This window comes from Perca fluviatilis, chromosome 20, assembly GCF_010015445.1.
Source record: "Perca fluviatilis chromosome 20, GENO_Pfluv_1.0, whole genome shotgun sequence".
Lineage (NCBI taxonomy): Eukaryota > Metazoa > Chordata > Actinopteri > Perciformes > Percidae > Perca > Perca fluviatilis.
In genome coordinates this window covers 22,748,523-22,772,221 of record NC_053131.1, presented here as the reverse complement: position 1 = coordinate 22,772,221, position 23,699 = coordinate 22,748,523, and the positions used below count along the sequence as shown (strand labels likewise).

Genomic DNA, 23,699 nt, shown 5'->3' with positions numbered 1-23,699 from the left:
ATGTGGCCTGTTTCTTGTAGTATCCTATTATTGTATTGTAGCATCAAACCCTCCAGGCTGTAATAGAAGAAGGATATTTGCACCATCAGCTGATCAGTGTTCAGCAGTACCCAGCATGCTGTGTGCACCTGTGACAAAGTAAACAGTGATAACCTGTAGGGGCCAATACCTGGCACACACAGCGGGGCGGACTGGCCCTTTAAGACGGATAAAGACAACAGCCCCGCACAAGCCGAGCGCATCGATCGCTGCCGCGCTTTACATCAGCGTTCACAGCACTGCTGCAGGAGGAATTCACCACCATTGAGCTATAAAGGTTCATTTATATGAAGTGTACGTAAACGTTTTTAAATGGCGGGAGGAGAAATGTGACACAGTGCTCAGCCGGTTTGCTCTCTGGTGCGTAATTGATTCGGTAAGTCGTAACGTTTTTGTCTTTCGTTCGTAGACGATCTGTTTACACGTCTTCCCTCACACTGAATTGAACAAATATGGTGTAAAAAAATAAATAAAGTAAATGCTGGCTCCATAATGATCTTAAAGCAGATTTTCTACAGGATTAATATAATCCAAATAAAGAAGGATATATCAGCGTATAAAGTTGCCATTGTGTATTACTGTAGTGGCCATCTTTGGATTCTACTTTAAACGGAGGCTGACGCAGTGTCAAGGAGATAACACAGCTACAGTGATTTCACCCCATTGTAATGGGATAAAGGGTTATTTAGTCCCAGTGCCGGGACCACAACAACGTTAATGCACGCACTTGGTGTTTAGCTGTAACAACTCAACCACTCTACTGCAATAGTTTGATAGGTACTATCACTGAGCCTAATATAAAATATATGTGAACAACAAACGAGAGGCAAATGCAATCCAATACAAAAACAATCTTGTGATTCTAGCTTTTAATTTATAGTAAAATATTTGGATTTATTGCAGGCCATTGTATTTAATAAGATCGCCTCACACTGTAAGGTGTTTTTCTGGTCACTTCTGTGTAAAGAGAGTGTAAGACCTTTTTAAACTCCACTATCCTACTGTAGGGAAGTCTCGATAATAATGCAGTGTATTGATTTTCTCCTTCAGCCATGTGTCTGAAAGCTGTGTACATTAGGTCCATTTGTATAGCCTACAGTATGCTCCTAAGGACTCATGCTACCTGTCTCTGCATTTTAATTGTTCATGTAGTTAAAGATAAAAAAACAAAGCCTTACTGCAGTGTAGCTTGTTTGGATTGCTTGATCATTTGTCTAGCATATAATTGGTTTGGTTGGTTGGAAAGTGTTTTTTCAAAACCGTAATAGAGGGTGTCCTTCAGTTCACACATAAGCTCTAAAGTCTTTTCACTCACTGAAGCTGTTCTAAAAATATCTTTCTATGTTACTGTTTCACTCCCTCTTTTTACACCAGGGAAGCATCATCAATTAAAGCATGGAAATTGTGTTCATTTAAGATTTTAATCTAAATGCAACCCCATGTAGGCAGGTAGATTAGTGGTATACTGACTGACTGACTTGTCTGTGACAGATATATTGTTGCGATAACCTGTGTGAATGCTGTTTAACTAATGAAAGCATCGCAAAATGTTTTTTCTTTTTTTGCAGGGGAGACTCTGGAGCTGCAGCACTCATTTTGGCACAGTCAGAATCCTCCAGAGAGTCCTCAGGGAGGGGAAGGCTGCTGCTTTTGAACTTCCTACCGTTGTTGTTTCATGAAGTCCAGTACACCAGCCAAACAGTGCACCCGCCTCCGTCTTACCCCAGAGAGGTTCACTTAAAAAAATAAATAATGGAAGACAAACGCAAGAAGCGGAGCCCAAAGGTGTCTCTTCCCCAGCCCCCTCCTCCCCCCATCAACCCCCGCAAACTCACCGTCCTGCCTGCCAGCAAAAGTGCCACCTTCTCTCTCGGCCTGCCACAGCCCCCCTCCCCCAAGAACAGAGGCAAGTACAAGAGATCTATAGGAGCGCCAGGACAGCCCAAAGAGGTGTTTACAGTCGTCGTACCTCCACCAAAGATCACCAGGTTTGTGTCTTACATATCAGGAAAATCCTCCAGAAAACACCAACTACCGCAAATGTTATTTGCATTGTTTTGTCCTATCATCTCATTTATTTTCAATAAATTATATTAGATAATGTCAGATCACATACACCACAACTACACCTGATTATAGTAGAAAGAGTGTATTTCCTCTTGAAAGTGCCTCAGAATTAGACACACTAGACTCACCACTTTGCACTGATGTTTAAAAATATAGGGAAAAGTCAACTTTGATAAAATATGTATGTGTGTGTGTGTGTATATATATATATATATATATATATATATATATATATATACACACACACACACATACACACAGGATATTAAATCAGTTGTTCTTTAAACCGTGACTGTGTAACATTTGCTGAACAACTGACATGTATTGGATAATAGTGAATGCAAAACTACTGTTTAGCATTTAGCTAAAATGCTAAGTCATTAACAGAGTCAGAAAATCAGCGAACTGCCTCAGTAATGTCTGTTATTCATTCATATTAAAATGTTCTAACATTAGCCTTCATAAGCTAGTCATACCAGACCAAGTAAGGCTGTAGCGGCTAAGTGTTTTGAATACATTTTCATTTGTAGCTTAAGAAAGCTAGTCTCACATTGTCTAAAGCCATTCTGGAAATAGAAGAAATAGACAAGGCAGGTTGTATGTCACCTTAAAATTAACAAAAGTAAATAAGAAATACTTATAAAAGATACTTTGTATGTTACGACCCTATAAACCAGAGTAGCCATTGATGTAACAGTAACTGGCGGAAGGATGGGAGGTGCAAAGTGATCAGTACAACTTATTGACAAAACAAACAGAAATGTGCAACGCTGCTCCACAGCAGCTGAGGACAACAACAAACAAAGGTGAGCTTGCCACGGTCGGGCAGAGGCCAATACGTGCTCAGGACAGCCCCGCCTGCTGCCAGCCAGCACAACAAAGAAATTGAAAGTAGCGAAGGGGCAAAGTGGCAGGGTCTCCTCTCTCCTTTTATCCAGGGAGCTGAACACAGGTGTGCTCACTCAGCAATCCCCAACCTGGAAAGGAGAGGGAGGAGACGCACACACACACACACACACACAACACAATACAAATCCCTACGTAACAGTACTGCGTGTGTGTGATGAGGCGATTCAAGTTTGGACTGTCTTTTTATTTTTTTTTTTTTTTATGTCAACGAGTGCAACAAAAGATTGCGTATGATCGTGATGTTTGTTTTTCCTCAGGCCCCACAAGGAGAAGCCCAGGGCCCCCCAGCCTGCAGGGCCCAGTAAAGTAGTCCAGTCTTCCCCCCTGCAGCACTCCTTTCTCACAGATGTCTCAGACGTGAGAGAGATGGAGGGAGGCCTCCTCAATCTTCTTAACGACTTCCACTCAGGCAAACTACAGGCTTTTGGTAAGATAACCTCGATTTAGAGAGGCCTCCAAGGGAATATTCTGTTACGTGCTGAAAATAAAGCCAGCTGAAAAGTGGCTTTGTTACACAAAGAAGACTGAAATCAAATAGCTGTTGTGTGATCTGTTGGCCATGGAATTATTTCTGACTTTGCTGTAATCCTCCTGCAACCAAATGACACGTTTTGCCTTTTAGAAAAGTTACACCTGTTCCGGTTCAACTCCTCTGTTTTCTAGGTAAGGTGTGCTCCTTTGAGCAACTGGAGCACGTGCGCGAGATGCAGGAGAAGTTGGCACGACTGCACTTTAGCCTCGACAGCCACGTGGAGGAACTTTCAGAGGACCAGAGGAAGTGTGCCTCCGACCACAACCTGGAGCACCTGCTCTGTAACGTAAGCACCAACCACAGCAGGAAAAGGTCACGCTCATCGGTGTTGTTTGTTCTGTAAAAAAAGAGATGCATGATCTGTTTTCACCAGGTCACGCATATACCTACATTATTTTTTCATTATTTCACCTTTTGCTTGCCAAAAAGGCCCCCTAAATTACAAGAAATCGTGTGTGTTTGATTATTGTCACTGACATGGTAGACAAGCCACTAAAACAGCATCACTAAAACTCTCCACTGAAGGTCTACTCTAGTTTAGTTGGATACACTGTTGGAGTACAGTACTTACGCATAACACTGACATTATTTCACCAGTGAGACATTTTAAGTAAAAATAACAATAAAACCCTCCATTAGGTTGATTCTCATTTTTTTGGGGTTAATATACATCAGCAAACCTCTGTTATGTTAAACTACAGGTCCAATTTCTTAATGCACTTTGATGGATTGTAAGCCATCAAAGAACATCAGGGAATTTTACAGCTGAGACTTTACAGCAGTGCAACAACATATATTGTCCAGCTTGTTACACACATTGATGGCATGAAGTCTTCTGTTTTCATCCTCAACTCTGGCCGAAGATAAACTATTTATTTACCCTTTAAAGCGATACAATTTAAAACCAGGAGAGAATCACATGATTAGGTCATGGCAGCCCTCCAGTTTAGTTATTAACTGCCCATCAAGTGTCTATTTCTATTTCAGGAATATTTCATCAGGGGAATAGTGAAACACTGCAATGGGCTTTCATGTTTCTTCTTTTCTCAAGGATCAAGGCAGTAAGGCATTTATCACATGTATGCAGTGTTAATGAGTCAAGCTCGAGACACAGTATATTGTGTACGAACATTTTTTTTTTTTTTTAGCTGTGAGCCTTCCAATAAAGCAGATAATGTCTGTCTAAGATGAAATTAGTCATATAGCAGTATTTAAATGTTAAATATTATCCAACACAAACAGTGACGTGCAGTCCAAGAATGCCTTTAAAGAGTTTCTATTGTTAGCATGTTGTGTGGCTCCTAGTTACCCACGCCTGTGGCTGGTATGCTCGCTCAGGGGAAGTTGCAGTGCTATGTGTGAGGGAGGTGAGAAAAAAAAAAAAAAAGCCTTCAGCTCATGTTACAGATACTGCTGCCAGGAATACTTGGCAGCTGTAGCAGCGGTGGATAATTGTGTCTCAGAGCAGGACTGTGAAGTGACTCTTTTATGTGGATAAGAAGGGAAGTGGACTAGTTTGCTTTTGTAAACAAGGTAGTCAGATGATTGGAGTCCAATTCAAATACTGACCTGACTTACAGCGGCTGTTATGTAATACCATCAGCTATTAGTCCCCTGTACTTCAACATCATGTTCTATTTTCGATACACCTCTCACCCATTTGTTCATTTGTTCCTGCAGCTGGAGGAGCTCAGCACCTCAATGTATCCTTTCCTAACTGAATGACTGTTTGTTTATTTATGTGAATCAGCCAGCACTCCAGGCGCACACACTGGATTCAAATAGTTTTCAGATCAAACTCCGTCCGTGTGAATTCTTAATGTGTCCGCGTTCAGACAAAAGCTCCACTTGGCTGAGAACCAGGACCTGCCCAAGACATCTGGTCCCTGACAAAGCGAGGTGCGGAGGATGGCGACCAAACACTCATCTTCTCTCAACATCTAACCAGTCCAGGTTGCCATGGCATTGATCCCGCTGCCTTAGAAACAGAATGGAAAGATCTAGAGGAGGAGGAGCTATTTTTCCATTTGGTCATTGTAGCAGAGGGAGCATAGCGACTCAAAGCAGCAGAGCATTAAATGAACACTCAACCAAAACCATAAACCCCTCATTCATGGCACAAGAAATGATCAGATGGTTTACTGAACAGTTGTGTTAGATGAAATATGTTGTGTCGAAGTTATCAGCATGTTCTTGGCATCAACCAACTTGGCTCCAGTTACTAGTTACATCATTGGGAACAAATAATTAAATCCAGGTGTAATCTTTGGTTCTCTATTTGTGTTCCAATTTTCATCGCAAAAAGCCAATTTCATGACATCTTAAGAAGTTGTGCTGATTTCATAATATGCCTCGTCTATTGCATCATTTCAGAAGGCATGTGTACCGGTTAGCAAATTTGAGCCATACTTAAGTAGCAAACATATTTGGCCCTTGTCGACAACACCACTGTGGTTAGCTCAGAACTTTAAAAGGGAGTTTTCACTTTTGCTATTATTGTGAATAAGCATTTTTATAGCTTTGCTTTTAAAGTTTAATACTGGGAAACAGACTGGATTTAGTAAAAGTTGGGTGAATCTTTGCTATAACTGTGCATTTTAAAAGGGACTATGTGAGAAGTTACACAATGTATGTTTGATGAACTTGAAAGTAGAATGGTTTATGTTTTTACCAATGTGTAGTCCAGCTACTGTATTTGTTGACACTGATGATGGGATAAATTGTGTCAGTGCTTTATCAGGGTTGCCTTTAGGCTTTGTTTTTGTGGATGATGGCTGGCCCAGTAGCAGCAGCCCTCCAAGCACAAGCTAGTCAACCTAACTACTGAAATGCTGTAAAATCAACTACTGTAACACGGAGGTCACGGGGCGTCTGACACGACAAGACATTCACTTGTCTCTCATGATACTGTACAGTACAATTTTAAAAGTGGCAGCTACTTTTATAGTTAAACATTTAGGGGGTAAGATTATGATGCGCATTGTATTTAATTCCAAACTTGGCAGCGAAGCCCAATCCATAATATTTTATCCCTGACAAGCAAGTTCAAGTGATAATGTTTTTCAATCTGAAACATATAAGCATGTCAAATCATTGGTGTGGTTTTTTTTTTTAATACTGCTTTCTAAGCCTACCTCTTTTCTAAAGGCATGGTCTAGATAGCCTCTACAGTCACATATAACATTTCTAATTCTGGTTTCATAGAGATCCTTTTCGGTCAACAATTTTCTGTTATTTTACACATTAAGAGGGATAATTCACCATTAGCTTTACATATAAAATGGGCGCAGTCAAAACAACATAAAACCTGTGAAGTGTGTATTCAGTACCTAGCCATTCATTATCATATATTCATAAATTATGTAACTTATTAGGCATAGACTGTGCGTTTCTTGGCTAGAATGTAACGGTCAAGATTAGACCTTAACAAATGTGGTCAAAGCCCCTCAATATCCCTTTTCCAATCCCATTAATATTTGAATGAAGCACCTGGAAGTTGGTTTTACAGAAATAAAACACTTTATTTAAATATGAATCTGTCTTCGCTCTTGTTCACAAACAACTTCAATATAATTTAACAATAGATGCGTTAAAAGGCTACTTGAAGACTGGCACTATACTGAGACAGAATCAGATCTGGGCCTTTACGGTTTCTCAGGCAACGGCTGGAGCAAAACTGAGCTCCTTTTCCTTTTCACGCTGTCCCCATCCAGAAGAATCGGTTCCAACCAAACCCTGATCTCGGCATCAGTGCACATATATATCTCCTTAACAAAAATATAAACAATTTTGATCCTGCCAGTACATTTTGGTCATGCAAAAAAAAAAAAGAAACGGTACCAATTTAGCACATCATTAACAGGACTTTTAAACCATTACACAATAGATAAATTATAAACTGTACCATTATACAGCATACGATAACAGATTAAGCTAATACTGTGCAAATACACATTTGAGCTGTACAAAAGTATTTTGTACTATTATGGTTAATCTCAATTCACATTAGAGAACTATACAAGACGTCTTGAAAATATCACATCATATTTTGATGAAACGGCAAAAATATACACTTTTCAGGTCCCTGTCTTCTTCCCTGTCTTTTTTTGTGCATTTCAATCTTACATTCTGCAATAGTGTCTCTGATTTGTCTACAGTACATGTTTAGATTATGAAAAAAAAGCAATGACAACCATAGGATGGTAAAATGTAAAACTCAAGTCTATCATGATGAGTTACCTTTTCAAAGTGCAAAGAGAGCAGGTTGAGTATGTGTAAGACCTGATGCCAGTATGTTACAATTGTCCATGCTTCTGTACCAGAGGAAATCTCACTGAGATAAGATTAAGAACTCCTACTTTTTAAAGGATTTTCTCTTTATTGATATAAAAGTGCAGGCACTGTAAGAAATGTAGAACATCTCTGTCTTCAAGTAAGGTCAGTGTTAATGTTCTTCTCTTCCAACATTAGGTTGTGTTCTGATTCTGTTTTACCTTTTAGGATAAGGTCCTCAGGACCTCATTTAAACCTTTATGGACATTGGCAGACTGGGAGGCAGCACACTCAGTCAGATTGGGCCCCATCTGGACGTACAGGGCTTGGCACAGGTTGGCAGTAGCACCCCTCACGCTGCCGCCCCGGCCATGGATGGTACCACTGTGGGTAGAGGTGCCCAGGAGGTGCCAAAGCAAGGGAAGCACTTTCTGCTCCACCATCTGGGGCTTGCGAGGGTAGAGCTCTGTCACAAGATCTGGAAAAAGAAAGTGAGAAAACGGTGGTCAGACTTACGCACCAATCTGAGAGCCAAGTTGAAACAGTGGTCAGATTTACTACAGACGTACCTGCAACCTTTTCGATAAGATCCACCTTTGCTTTGCCGTTTAAAAACTGAGCCTTGGTGCAGAAAGGCTGAAGAAGAAGTATGTTATCTGTCATGGAAACAAAGAAAATCACAAAGTCAAATAAAGACAATTCTCCAGTTAGACCGAGCCGTTTTTGACTGCTTCGCTGACTCCAATTTAAACTCTACCAGAAATATTTGAATGCTCAAAATGAGTACCAAGATTTGAGATGAGTGCATTGATAGCTCCGATAGCAGCAGAGTAGATGGCGTTGTTCTTGGAGTTGAGGTGATTGTCCACGATTGCTGGGACTAGGAGATTGACTACTTGGGACAGGTTGTCCTTCAACAAGAGGATGATTTTCTGAAGAGACTCAAGAGCATACAGGTTGACCTTACTGTTGGACTCCTGCAGCCTGGCCTTGAAGGCATCAAACACCTGAAAGTAGGGAACCCAGAGGGTGAAGAACAAAAGGTGAAAGAGAGACATTTTAGTGAGGTTTTATTGATGAAACAGCATTAGATGATGGTTACTGTGAACCATGACAAAGCACGTGACAAACAAATATATTGATAGGATTTGGAGAGAAAAAAAAAGCTCGTACTAACCGGGAATATATTATTGATGACCATGTTGGGGTTGTGCTGGCAGTCAGCTTCTAGCTGGTCGATTCCCTTGATCCTCTCTCTGAAGTCCTTTGAACTCAGCAGACCTGAGATCTGCGTGATGTATTCGGTCTTGTCTGCAATACTCTGTGTCTGAGATCTACAGCTGTGGCTATGGCTATTAGACTCCCTGTAGATGATGCAAAATACATCAAAAGGTTTAAACCTGTGATTAAAGTATGAATAACATACTTTTTATATTCATTATACAGTTTGTGTTTAGCTACACCTCTGCTCAAAAGGCTCAACTTCATGTTTGATATTTACACCCACCTGTTGGTTTGGTTGAGTGGCTCTCTGGTGAGAGATGAGGCCCGGACTGTACCACTGCCTGGTAGGGAGCGTCTACCCCTGGCTGACTGGGTGTCTTGGGACATCTCACCAAGAGCCTAAAAAAAAACCCTCCAGGTAAGATGACGGTGTGACCTTTAGCAAAAGCAATATGAATAAATAAATAAACACAAACAGAAAACGTACCTTTGTCTTGAGAATGAAGACAGTTTCTCTGACAGTCGGCAGGTCTTTGGTGGGAATATATTTCTCCAGGATCTTGTCAAAGTCAGGGTGGGATGACAGGGACAGCAGCATTCGACGCCCAAAGTACCTGTGTGTTGAACCACTATGATAATGAGAACTCAGACACTAAGTGCAGATATTAACAGCCTCTGTCTTGTGTAAATTCTGGCTTCTCGGCAGTGATACCATCTTTGGCCTTGAAGGTGTCATGTACATAAATTACTGTAAGCAGGAAAAACTACTTTTGTTTTTCTTCAATGTTTTAAGATTTCTATCTTAGTAATAGTAAAGCATGCATCAACCAGAATGCAGATGTATTTTATATGTTGCAATATTGGGTTGTATTGACCTGCATTATATAGAAAAATGTTTAGAAATTTTCTTTCTATTCCTAATAATCTAAATGGGGCAACGAAATATTACATACATTCAATCCAATAGACAACCACAACAAGAGCAAAATCCTCTCAGATAAGGTCAACAAAAACTGAACATTATATGTTTGGATTGCATTTTTCTGGTTACAAAGTGGATTTTAATGGCATGCGCCAACCAGTGTCAGCTTATCTAATTTTCCTTTATGGTTGATCAAACCTTTCTTTAAAAAAAAAAAGAAAAAAACAGGAAATGTTGAAAGCACACCAAATCTTGTGGAAGTTTTTATATTTTCTATGTTCCCAATATTAGTTGTGTTTTATTTGTTATTTAATGGCCTAGAATTTTCTACAAACCATAAGGGATTGTCTGCGAATCAGCTGGTAAAACCATCCACTCTGTTTCTTTCCATTTTGTAAAACAGGAAATATTTATGAATCTCACAAAATGTGCACTGTCCAATGGCTCCAACTTGTAAAAACTGAAAACGCATCCAGCAACAAATACAAAGTGGCATACCTGGGTTCCTGTGAGGAGTCTTGTGCGAGTTTGGTGACGGCAGGTAAGATTCTGTCTGTGAGATCTTTACCTCCGGACAGAAGACGGACCGCACCAACCTTCTCGACCAGATTAGCCAGGTTCTGGGCGGTGCATTTTCTAACCACTGCGTTGAGGTGACTATCAGAAGAGGGGGAACCAATTCAGCAATCAAAGATTCAAATGATTTGGTGTTACAAATAGGGCAAAGGTACACACAAAAAAATTTAACTGTATATGTGTTGAAACAGCACCTTGCTGTGTGTGTATGTAGAGATACATACTGACCTGAGTCCCCCAGAGAGTAAAGCATTGATGCTACGAGTTGGTGTGCAGTGCTGCACCATGCAGCCCAGGGCTGCATCCACATCCTGCCTAATGAAGGCGTTACTCTCTGCGGCCTTCAGCAGTAAAGCTTTAACTGTCCCATCCAGCTCCTGGTCCATTGCCTTCTGCAGGTGGGTGTACAGGTCGCCCAGCGTACATACGGCAACCCTGGAGACACTTGACCGCAGGTTCTTTACCTGAATGAGATGGACATTTTTAATACTGGGGAAACTGGGTCATTCGAGCATTCCTGGCAGACAGTCAGTCAAGGCTGAGAATATGGAAACTAATAATTACTAAGACACTGAGAAATGATCTGCAAAATCAGATATAGCAAGATATATATATATAGCAAAGCAGTTCAAGTTCAGATGGAGTGAAGCAACAAAATGCAAAAGTAAATTGATGTGGGAGTGTTATACAACAAGTTATACTACCTCTTGAATGAGGGCCAGGCAGACATCATGAAGCCTGGCCTGGAGTGTGTCTGAGTGGTGGTGAGCCAGACTGCGCAGGATCGTCAGACCCTCGATCTTCTTCTCCCTGAAGTAAAAAAAAAGGTTCGTAGACATGTGTTGTAGATTTTTTTTGACAACATTTAAAGACACGGTTCAGTGGCTGCTTCTTTACAAAAGGTATTTATTACAGTAATTGTAAATTGTAAAGGTTTTTCTTACCCCACAATAATTGGAATGTTTGTAATTTAATACTTTTTTCCATTCATGTAATTCTTAAGCTAATAAATACCAGCAAATGGATTTTTCATGCTATTCTATATTCTATAAATCTCTGGCCCCCTGGATTTGAGTTCTCAGGATGATGGATCAGAACTAGTCTCCTCCGAAACAGTGCAGCTGAGATACTGTAACATGCAAGTGTTTCTCACCAGTCTTCGGAGCTCAGCAGGTTAAAGCTCTGTGCCAGCGCCAGGTCAGGCTTGGAAAACTGAGACAGCTCCGGAGGCTCTGAGAGATTTTTCTTGTGACCGGTGGTACCAGGGGACAGCTCATCTAAATGGCCCGTCAGATACCACACAACACACGACACACACACACACACACACACACACACACACACAGTCTCATGTTACATCTCAATTAGTCTGAAAACAACCAGTGTGTGTGTGGGCGGCGGTGCATTAACAGTAGGTTGTCAAAACAAAGCATTGTGGCACATTACCCAAAGCAAACATCTTATCCACCCATGCTCTGATGGCTCTGACAGACTAATTAATGTTCCACCATTTTCTATAAACAAAGACCTTTTGAAGCACTGGTTCATATATTTATAATGCGTCGGAATACTGCTAAATTGTAAGCCAGTGTCAACTGAGAGATGATACATGGCAACATAATAAACATACACTGACATTTTTTGCTGGATTAAAAAACCAGATGATTGAGCTTGACATTTGGTGCAGCAGGTAGATGTATAGATGAAGTCGTAGGTTTTTAGATCCACTAACCTGAGCTGTGGGACAGCGATGGCCGAGTTCTGTTGAGGCTAGGGGCCCTCCTAACACGGGTCAGGTTTTTGGGGTTGGGGGGCACTGTGGGGGGGCTCGGCTGGTGGGGCGGAGTGAAGCACTTGATGGGGCTTTGGGGTCCTGGTGGGCTGACAGGACTGGTGGGGCTGATAGGGGACTCATCAGAGAGAAGGTCTGCTCTGGTGGAAGTCAGTGTGCTGCCATTCAGATGCAGATCTACATGAGAAAAAAAATTAAAAATAAATCAACATTTCAAGCCTCTTGGTGCAAACATCAGGAGCTGCATATTTGGATGATTTCATTTATTTAAAGAGCATGAGGATATAATAAAGTACATCATAGTAAGATCCAATACTGAAGTGCAATATAGCAAAAAAAAAGAAAAAGTAATGAGTGAAACATTTTATAACTAATAGTTAAAATCAGAAAAAGTTGAACTAGCTAGAATTCAAACTCTGACTTTCAACCTCAAATTATGAAGAAATATACATTTAATTAATGTAAAAATTAAATAAATAAAACCAATTGGTTAAGTTTTCCAAATCTTTCTCTTGCCTTGGATGATTAATACTTGGTTCTCCTTTGTGGGGGAGTCCGACAGCATCTGTCTGACTCTGTGGCGAATCTTGTCTCGCGTGTGGTCCGCTTGACTGAGCTGCCCCTCTTGCTGATCCAGACACTGCAGCCGCATCTTATCCCGGCTTAACCGTGCATTCTTCACCCTCTGCTGCACATGCATTGGTAGAAAACACACCAGGTGGGACTTTGGTAAGTGGAAACTTGTACAACTTGGATGATGTACTATGATTTACCACAGGGCAAAGTGTGACTAACCTTAACTTCATCTGGATGTGGGCTGTCGTCACTGTCTAGGGGACTGGCAGCATGGCTGTAGTTGCCTGCGGAGGCATCAGTGGGGGGTTTGGCCACGGAATCACCCTGCTCAAGTGACGAGGCGACTCCTGGAAGGCTAGAGGACACGGCAGCGCCAAACATGCCTAAGACAAAGCACGAGAGGGATGTTTGCAGATAATTTAAATAAATGATCAGACAGGCGGACATTAAACATTCTCAAATGCTAAAAGAATCAGTAATGAGATATTTTTAAACTTAGAATTGTGACTGTGTTTGTATGTGGCAAGAGGATTATGGGAAGACTTTGGCTATGCTTCTACGTAGCTCAGACAAGGCTTTGGGAAGCATGTCACTTGCCTTCCAAATTTGTTGTAAAACAGCACTCAGCTAGAACATCTTGGCAACACAACAGAATATTGGACAACTGAATGAAGACTTGTGGGCCCAAATCAAGATCTGCAAAGACTGACCTCTTCCAATAATTCCTTCAGCCATATCCGTGGCTGGTGAGTTCCTGCTGCTGTGGCTCTGAGATCCTAAGAATCAAAAGGAGAGGAATACTGATTGATTGATTTAATTATTTAAGCCCACAAATATATTATTGGCAGGGCAAAGCTCTGTTCGGTTTGATATCATCGCTGACGGACCTTTGGCAGGCTTCAGAGCTCTGACTGATTCACGGAGGGCTGGTTTGACCAACGGAGGGGACGGTCCTGTTGTCTCTTCCTCAGTTTTGATTGTTCCGTTGGAGTAAGTGACTCTCTGCCCAACAACACCCACCTCAGACGACAGTTCGTTTCTCTGAGACAATCCTTGAAAAAATAAATAAAACAGAAAACAGAGACGTAAATAAGATAAACTAAACAATAAAACAGATTGGGCAAAAATCACATTATCCCTTTAATACCTTGAAGGCTGCTGAAGTCCATGGACACAGAAGACCTCAGTTTTGCAGAAGGCACTCTTGCAATGCGAGGTTTCATTCCTGAAGAGGCAGAGTTTCCTGGGCTGTTGACAGATGTGACAAGTGAGAAATTATGCTGGGAAACAAATCAACCCATTGTCAAACACCACCAGATGGGTACCAGATTATCACTGCTTTAACTTGTCACCATGTCTGTGAAAACATTGACTCAATTAACTGACATATAATAACAGGTACCTGAGCTGACTAATGTCCCGGCATACTGTAATCCTCATAAAATAATGCATTATTTGAAAACATGTTACAGTATATTTATGCATGTGTTTACATACTTATAAATACAACTTTTTTTTTGCATTTATAATTTGTGTTTTTAATAGCTTTTTTCCTTAATATTGCTTATGAGTTTTTTGCTGAAGATGCATCAAGAGCCAATCTCATCATCTAGTCTAAAGGAGGAACCTATGGTGTACGCATAAAGCTTAAATCACAATATCAAGTATGATTCTACTCAAAGACAGTAGTGGAGGGGACTTCAAAAGCAATAAATGCTAAATGAAGCAAAAAGCAGATCCTTTACCTGGTTTTGATGCCATTGAAGCTGGAGTTGGCAACTGAGCTCAGACTGGAAAGACCACTCTCACTGGCTGAGGTGGTAAGCATTGGAGAGGTGTGTGATGGTGAGTCCAAACCCAGGTCCAGCCTCACAGCTGAGTCAGGGCTGTCTGGATCTGAACTGCTAAGGTTTACTTTAGCCCTCTTCTTGGCAGCGCTGTTGCGCAATGAGCGCAGTGAGTTCAGCATCTGTGAACAACACACAAATTGGCACACATGAGCATGGAGAGGAATATTATTTACGGAGCCAAACTTTCACAGCGCGGACTAGCAGACCGTGTGTTTCTTTAAGTGTGTACTGACTGTTTCGCTGACCTCCTGCATGTCCAGAGGATCATCCTCTTGAGGATCATGCGCCACATTGATGGTTTCAGGGTCCAGATGAAGGTCCCTTTCCAACTGCTGATTCTGAGGGCTGCCTGAAGCATTGGACTTCTGGCCATTATGGGACTGGACCTGCTCTGCTGTTGGGCCAACTGGCGAGATAGATAGGGTTGCCCTGGTGCTGCTCAGAGCCCGACGGAATGACGAAGTGGAAGAAGAACTCACGAGGGAGGCGCGAAGAGGCCGGGGAGAGCATTTGCTCAAGAGATTGCCTCCTAAAAGAGGTAGAACAGGGAGGATAAAAACAGATGATACAAAGAGGCCACAACATGTTTCTATTCAGCGGACAGCTCACATGTTGACTTTGTACGAAATTACCTTTTGCTGTGTCTGTTGTGTCTCTCCAGGGGCTGGTGTCTCGCTGGTGAGGGGTGTTCTCTCTCTTGTTGGGCCATGTGTTGGACATAGAGAGGGAGGAGTCTGCATGACGGCGGGACAGAGTTGGAGTAAGCATGCCTCCTGGGAGCGTAGCCAGTGGGTAGGAGGGCAGTAGGAAGGATCCGGACGTGGTGGGGTTCGAGGGCAGGGAGAACGTGCGCTCAACACTGGGGTTCCTTGAAAGCATGCGTCCCTTGGGTGCCACTGTGAGACAGAGTATTCACATGTCAGGAACCATGAAATACTGAGCAGATAAAAAGTAACAAGATGGTAAAAATATGCTTCATGACATGAAAATTGTCTGTTTAAAAGGACTCAAGTACTTTGTTATGCTGATTTTTTTTTAACAAGCAGATGATTTTGAGGTAATGACTTCTTACCAACATCTGGGTCAGAGAAGTTGGTGGTTTTAAAGATGTCTGGCTCCAAGTTGAGGCTTCCACTTCTTCTGAGGCGGGCAGGGGACTCCTTCCTTCTGGAGGATTGTGGCTTCTTAGGCTGTGCAGAACCTAGATGGAAGGTATATTTTGCTATTCACACTATAAAACTGACAGGGTTGCTGAGGTGAGAAACAAAATTCCATTTTGAAAACATAACATGTTGGCAAGAATAATTAAGTAGGCAATAATGCCTTCCCTCTCATAAAACTAACTGCGCAAAAACTGTCCAATCCCCATCACTAGGCTTCTTTTTACTGCTTTTGCCAAACTGCGGGGTAGTCAGCTGCTGGTAGGCCATTTTTAACTTGACAGCACTGACAAGCTGCTATAAACCTACGATCCCTTGCTACAGTTACAGCAGCAGTAACCCGACACATTTGCTAGGCTTGATTTTCTATTGCATTCGGCCAATTGCAAGAGCTTCTTGCCACAGATATAAACCCGGAGTATAAAGTCCATGTAACAGGGCCTACTTTTTTACAACATGAGTGAGATTTAGGGTAAATAATGCTCACATGAAACTGTTTACTGAATGTGCTACAGTGTATCTGTCCAAATGAACTTCTTAAGGTAAAATTATTAGAGTTTGATGTCTATTTTATGTTAGGAATCCTTTTGTCCATGACATTCCAGCAGGCTACAGTTAAGAGAACTAAATAGATGGTGAATGTAATGGCCTCTTCTGGCATGGTGTGAGACTAGTATGACACTTTTCTGCCTTGCAACCGTGCTCATCTCAGGACTTTGGTGACATGTGGCAGGGTGACTCTCTGACTCAGCATGCTAATTCAAGTTAAAGCCGCTCTAAATTGAGCCTGGCTGATGTTACCCATGACAACCAGTAGTCAGCTGTACTTTTCACCTCATATGGAATAAATGTGAAGGTAATGTTGAGAGAAGAAAGTCTCGGCACTTACTGAAACTGGGTATGTAGGTCTCTGGACTGAGCTTCCTGGACGGTGGAAGGAAATCCTAGTAGGCAGAAAATTAGTTCCATTAACAGCAACAATAGAGGATGAAGTTCTAAGAACTAATGTAAATCAATCCATTAATAAATTTTTATATTTTCATCAGACAAGAGACACTTGGTTTTTTTTGCACTGTATAAGATTTATGATTAATACTGTAACATCATGCTTCTACTGTTCTCATGACACTTTAAATGCAACCTGTTAAATCGTAGTCTAAGATGAATAAATCACGTAGAGACAGAATTATGACAGATGTTTGCATTCAGTGCATGCATCTCAGCCTCTGAGAGAGAGAGAGAGTGACTAAACGTCCCACTGCCTACAATCTGATCAACACTCATCGTAGAACACTTGGTGTGATTGCAATCAACAACAGAGCAGTAAATAAGACATGTTTTACAAGCATAACCCTGTGGTATTACCAATTATGTGTAACGCCCCCTTCACTAAGTGTGCTGTGTGGTAATAGAGTTGCCGGGAAACGGACACTGCTGTAAACAGAAGGTTTTTCAAATGGAGGCTGGATAATAGTTTCCATAACAAAATATGGTCAAATAATACCTTATGAAACAAAGCCACTCATCTCAACTAATGGACATTATTGGAATAGAGCTGCATTATGTTTAACAAATCATTCCAGTTTTGTTAGCTAATAAAATATGATTAGTATTAGTCCACATTACATACTTTAACCCAACAAAGTGGTAGGTTAACCTTGAATTGATTTGTATTCTCAAGACAATGGATGCTCATCTTTGTAGCGACAGTGTCACTGTGCAGAGAAATGAGTCACCTACTGTATTTCTTCCAGAAATAATGTCTGTGATCCGGGTGTGCTCTGAGATTTTACCTATCTATTTCTCTCTGTTTATAATGAGAGCCATACAATCAAGGACACAATTAAGCCTATTGTTACCCTGCCAAAAGATACAGATTAATTTCTAATAATGTAAAAAAAGAACACCTCTTATCAAGCCTTATGTGCTGTCTAGACAATACGCAATTATATGCACAAGCAGAGGTTGATTGAGGAGGACACAGCAGAACTATATGTATTAAGATGTGTAAGATATAACTGTCTCTCTCTGCTGCACTCCATCCATACTGCATCATGAGAGATCGTCCTATATTTAGGTCCCCCCCCCCCCAAACTCTCTCTGAGGAATATGCCACCTCTAAGATGTCTTTTTGGACTGGTGCCTTTGGGTGTGAATCAGCTTGTTCAAACAAGAAGTGTAACATTCTGAAAGCAAACAAACAACACCCCCGACTTTTGAAGATTAATTCTTACCAAGGTTTAGCTTTAGCATTCCTCTGTAAACTAAGCAAGACTGAAGGGAGGCAGAAAAAAAGCAAGCATACAAAAATACCCCACTCCTTTCATGCTCTTTGCAATGACTGCACTTGCTGGGGAGCAAATCAACATAACTGCCTCGTCACTGAGATGCTCTGTAATTTCCAAGTCAATATGAACAATATGTGACTGATTAAGCCCCAATTGATTTGGATTTCAAAGAGTATTTTTAGAAGGAAAAAAAAGGTGAACCCTGCTTGTTGAATCAATAGCTGCTACATTAATGTCAATCAATGGTAACTAAGAGGACACGGTTTCCATCTGTTCTCTGGGTAAATGAACCTACAATATACCAGAATATCCCTGAAAGCTGTCTTATTTTAACAGAGTTAGTAAAATCATATGCTAGATGGCTTAATTATCACAAGAGACAAGTGAGAATGTTGCAAGTCAACAGTGATGATGGACCCCACCTTTTCAGAGCACTTCCCATTCAGAGTACTGCATTGCTGGTCATTCTCAGTGGATGAGAAGCTCGACATCTCCCAGGGTAGTTTGTTCTTCCCTTTACCTGCGCTGACAATCCTCCTTTGAAGTGGAAGGTCATCAGTGAGGGAACCTAAGCTGCCATAGCCATACAATTGGTTGCAGTCTGGTTCACTTCTGTGGCTCCTGGCACTGCTTATGCGCCCACCGTTCATCACCCAGTCCAGATCCGCTCCAGAACCATACTGTAGGGAGCCCCGATGTCCTGGTTTCGGGACCACCAAACCATACTCCACTATCCCCTCTGAGGAGAGTTTGGGAAGGACGTGCCTCGCTCGTCTCGCCTGCACAGCTGCCATAAGACCGTCTGCATCCTCGTTGAGTTCAACCATGTCCACAGCTTTCATTAGAGGCTGCTTTTTCCCTGTGTCAAGGCAATAGTCAAAAACCGCAAACAGCTCAAGGGCGGCTTGGCGGACCTTCCTTTTGCTGTCTGCCAGATAGGGTGCAACCTCAAAACAAAGCTTAGGGATGTTGAAATCTTTTCTAGGATGAGTGAGCATAGCTGCCATAATGATGTTAAGGACATCTTCCCGAACCCTTGAATTCTTGTGCTTCAAGGTGCCAATGACAATATCCAATACTTGCTGTGGTGCGACGGTTTTCATCAGCTGTCGAAACACATTCATGTATTCATTTCTGGTGACAGTGCGAGTATCCCCTAGGGCCTTCAAAGCCACTAAGACTATCTGTTTGAAATATCTGTCTACACCTGTATCTAACTTCTGAATGAGTAAGTTTAAAACTTGCAAGGTGCAATACAACACTTTAAAATTACTGTCATCCAGAAGTTGAGGGAGAAAATGTATGAACTCCACAATACTGCCAGATGGGACTGATTTCATGTCCACTTCTGAGAGGATGTGTTTGAGCTCTTCCACCCCATTTGTGCGATTTTGGTAATTGGTCAGGTCCAGAAGCAGCTTGTGTAACTCCTGGGAGATCAATCCAGGTATCATTATTGATGGTCTTGTGGTTGTGGTCAAATTTGAGAATCCAAAGAAGCAAATACAATCCTGTGAGGACAATAATATTCCTCCTCTTTACTTCGTGCTTTCATCCTGAGTGGTTGGTGATGGAAAACCACTCTCCTGTTTGTCAAGCTGTGAATGCAAAAAATATTTTAAGAAAATGAACAGGGGTAGCCACTTACTAAATCAATTCCAATTGTCTGAGAGTGAAATCAATCAATCAAAATGTATTTATAAAGCACTTTAAAAAGCAACCAACGTTGCACAAGGTGCTGTACATAACGTCATTTAAAACATTTACAACATTTAACATTTAAAACATGAAAAAGTAAAACAAAAAAAAATTGCACAAAAATGTCAGCCTCAGCTGGGAAAGGCCAAGGAAAAAATGTGGGTTTTAAGAGGATATTTAAAATTAGACAGTGAAGAAGCCTGTCTAAAAGGCAGAGGTAGGTCATTCCATATTGTTGGAGCTGCCACAGCAAAGGCACGATCCCCTTTAAGTTTCCGCTTCGTTTTAGGGACACTCAGGAAATGGGGGGCAAAACAAAAGGTTTAGTTATAATGTATATAAACATGTTACATAGCCATGTAACTGTACATATTTTAACTGAGGGAGAGTCAGTTATTGCTCCTCAACATTACGATCGATCTTCATGAACTAGCTAGGTTAGATTGGAGCGCATTGACACAACCACTTGTGGCTGTCAAGCACGGTAACGTTAGTTATCAGCAGAATGGTTTAGATGGGATTTCCTGCTGCACGTTACATTATTCCCTGCTATTACAACATTAGTAACAAATGCGTGTTGATTGCAGCCTTAGCCAGTTAACGTTATACGATACTTAGTAATGCCTTCAATGGGTTTAACGTTACAATCAATCCCTGACTACACCGTTACCGTTAAGCAGCCTAACGTCACATTAGTTAGCTAACGTTACATAGAACCATAGCTAACTGCAACATCACTCAAACGGTGCTAAGCTAACTTGCTACTCTGCAAATTGTGTTAGTGGTTATTGCTGGCTGACTGGGCTAGCAAAGTTAGAAAAACAGCAACAACAAAAAAATAGACCTTGCATTCCTCCTGGTCCTCTTCCGTGACGCTCGATGAGACTATCTAATGTTACGTCGTCCAAATTTCCATGTCATGCTGCTGCAGCTACACTTCTCTAAGTCCAGACGTTTTCCGTGGTTGTTCCAGTTGGTATGTTGAGTGTTGAATGTTTGAAAGCTACAGAGGTATTAGAGAGAAGCCCACACACACACACCGAGGCAGCAAAATGGCGAATACATGTCGCAAACTGAGCGCTTCCATGGTGACGCGAGTTCCAGGCTCCTCCAGGCACGATCATCACCACAGAGCTGCAGCGTGGACTGTGATGAAAAGTCAAACAGAGTCGAAAAATTAAGATATATCGGCACTTAAAAAACGTACATACATATCCGTCATGTCTATTTGTGCACATGTCAATTTGTTTACTTATAGTTGTAACTCTTATGTTATTCTAGAGGCAAATTTGACTCGTTTTCAAAGTTTTTTATATCACATATGCGTTTCTTTCATCCAAATTGCCCAAAATTAACATGGATGCATGGATGCACGTTGAATGGAACCCATAAAACATTCTTTGCATGTAAAATTAATGATTACTTTCATTGAATTATGCTATTATTTACTTTGACAAAAACTATGATCCACTCAACATCCTCTGATCTTAACTATATTAGTAAAAATAATTCATAATTTCTGCTTTTTTTAAACAAACGAATTTGGTATAAAGTCACATAAATTAGGTTTATTGACCAAGAATATACAAAGCTTTGAAAAAAGTGACAAAAACGTTTTCAATTTTGACCGATAAGGACAAAAAGTTAATGGTCGACGGGAAGACAACACAAGGGTTAAACTCCGCACAGTTATGTAGAAATATAACATACATATGACTTAAAATTTATATATTTCTGTTTGTTTTGTTATTTGTGATATTGGTATATTCATGAAGAAAAGTATATATTTTCTCAAATATACTTATATATAGTATATTATATTAGCCACCCATATAACCACGGATTTATTATTATTATTTAAAAAAAGGTCACTGCCTTAGAATAATGATTTACAAAATGCCATCCAGAGTTGTACCCATGCTGTGGGACACAAATAGGTTCACATTTACTGCAGAATAGTTATTTATGCTAAAAAATGATTTTAACAATAAAAGGAACAATGAAAATAGTATATTTACCAGTAGTGTACTTAAGCACACTTGTACTGTATGTACTGTATGCCACTTTATACACAATAGCTCTACAACCTCTAAAACACACACACACACACACAAGTAATTTCAAAAAGAATGTCATAAAAATATGCTGCTAAAAATATTTTGTACTTTCATTAGTTAAGTTTTTAATGGAAAACCTTCATTACTATAAAATTATAACATGTTTAAGAATCTTTTTTTGGGGGGAAAGGGGGTGTTCATAAGATATAAACCAGTGGTTCTCAACCTTTTTTGTGCCAGCGCCCCCCATCAAATATTATGTAGGCTAATTGCCCCGAATATTAATGATTACGCCCTAATATAGGCCTATTATTGTTGTTACTATTGTTATCAAAAATAATCAATAAATCAAATCATTGAATGACAAACAACACATGTATTAGTTTCCCAGGTATCAAAAAAGCCATGTGAATAGCAATATTTACAGTTTTTTTTTAAATGCAACCATTTGACATTCAAATTAAATAACAGCAGCCAATCAGAACATAGATATGTAACATTCAAACTATAATTAGGTATTATCAAAAGGCCTGCTGCATGGTGTGAACCTCAGCACCTTTATAAGATGACTATAATTTGAATGTCCTTTTTTGGTTGTGAAGTGACCTTGGGTGTTTATGAAAGGCACTTTAAATAAAATGTATTATTATTATTATTATTATTATTACAAACACTAACAGTAGCCAATCAGAAACAGCTAGCAATTTAACATTCAAATCTATTTTTCATTCAAATCTACATCTCTAATCGAATTGTTCCAACGGAAAACAAGCTTGCACTTATCAAGGGGTAAAAGGATTACACGCACGCACGCACACACACACACACACACACACACACACACACACACACACACACACACACACACACACACACACACACAGAAAAAAGGTTTTAATTTTGGTGATGACAAACGACTTGAAGAACGACACCTACTGCCGAATGGAAATAAGTTTACAACCTTTGAAAATTAGTGAGAGCCCTTTGTTGATGCTTAGAAGAGTATACATTAGAAGAGTCTAGGTTTGCTATCGCCTGTCTTGCGAGTAAATAGCAGAAAAAAACATTTGGAGAAACGCAACCCCACATCGCGCTGCGTTTTGAGGAGGTGTGAGAGTCCCGTACAGTAAACAGTGACATCACTGCCTCTATCGCTTCAACAAGAAAGTTTTAAAACAGCAAACACAAGCCCTGAATTGCCCAGGAGTTTGGGGAACAGCTAAATGTTTGCCAAACAACAAAGCACAGTCGATATCTCTCGCTCGTCTCTTTTTCTTCGTGAAATGAACCTGCCTTCAGGTACAGTAGGAAACGTTGGGTTCTATAAAAGATCTGAAGAAAAACTGTTACTGTGAAATATAAAGTCTACTTTTGCTACATTGGGGGGGTTAAAGAATACAACAGGACGTCGCACCACCCTGCGGCGATTGCTATTTTTTCTTAACGCAGCTTCACGCTGAAATACGGAGCTCATTTAAGACGATGCTCTGACGTCCCGTTTCCATGAAGGCAGCACGGAGCTGCGCCAAACAATGATCCACCGTCTCGTCCAGTTGCAGTGCCGTGAACTGGCAGGTTTTTAATGTTGCAGAAAACAGTTTTTTGCAAGTAGTTTGTTAGGTTGTAAAAAGTTAAAACCATGCTTATGTTTTGAAAACAATGTACTTTTGGTCTTATGCAGCCTGCAGCTAAATCTAATCAAATAACTACACCTAATCAGCATTTGTCTGCCTCACC

The 23,699-nt window shown here is 40.7% G+C and overlaps 2 protein-coding genes across 7 annotated transcripts; one reads left to right on the top strand and one right to left on the bottom strand.

The window, feature by feature from the left end:
• The first annotated feature begins 159 nt into the window (after positions 1 to 159).
• Positions 160 to 7,377, top strand: ccdc28b (coiled-coil domain containing 28B). 2 transcript variants are annotated; one of them, XM_039786087.1, is made up of 6 exons: positions 160 to 399; positions 1,608 to 2,027; positions 3,273 to 3,442; positions 3,679 to 3,833; positions 5,228 to 5,250; positions 5,383 to 7,377. In XM_039786087.1, exons 2-6 carry the CDS (start codon positions 1,792 to 1,794, stop codon positions 5,435 to 5,437), a joined length of 639 nt encoding a protein of 212 aa, XP_039642021.1. In that variant the 5' UTR covers positions 160 to 399; positions 1,608 to 1,791; the 3' UTR covers positions 5,438 to 7,377. The 2 variants fall into 2 exon arrangements, with proteins under 2 accessions (XP_039642021.1, XP_039642020.1); XM_039786086.1 differs by having other exon boundaries at positions 160 to 415.
• A 528-nt stretch (positions 7,378 to 7,905) lies between these two features.
• LOC120549279 (TOG array regulator of axonemal microtubules protein 1) lies at positions 7,906 to 21,054 on the bottom strand. Of its 5 annotated transcripts, none has more exons than XM_039786083.1 (23): positions 20,750 to 21,051; positions 18,630 to 19,805; positions 16,809 to 16,863; positions 15,832 to 15,960; positions 15,392 to 15,655; positions 14,993 to 15,288; positions 14,655 to 14,878; positions 14,057 to 14,157; positions 13,797 to 13,961; positions 13,620 to 13,685; positions 13,129 to 13,292; positions 12,850 to 13,021; positions 12,274 to 12,510; positions 11,695 to 11,818; positions 11,246 to 11,351; positions 10,770 to 11,005; positions 10,464 to 10,622; positions 9,531 to 9,657; positions 9,327 to 9,442; positions 8,997 to 9,183; positions 8,607 to 8,826; positions 8,389 to 8,475; positions 7,906 to 8,297 (listed from the first exon to the last, which is right to left on the bottom strand). In XM_039786083.1, exons 2-23 carry the CDS (start codon positions 19,659 to 19,661, stop codon positions 8,044 to 8,046), a joined length of 4,521 nt encoding a protein of 1,506 aa, XP_039642017.1. In that variant the 5' UTR covers positions 19,662 to 19,805; positions 20,750 to 21,051; the 3' UTR covers positions 7,906 to 8,043. The 5 variants fall into 5 exon arrangements, with proteins under 5 accessions (XP_039642017.1, XP_039642018.1, XP_039642015.1 ...); XM_039786084.1 differs by having other exon boundaries at positions 15,005 to 15,288; XM_039786081.1 differs by having other exon boundaries at positions 7,906 to 8,475; positions 12,850 to 13,018; positions 20,750 to 21,054.
• Between the last annotated feature and the right edge of the window lie 2,645 nt (positions 21,055 to 23,699).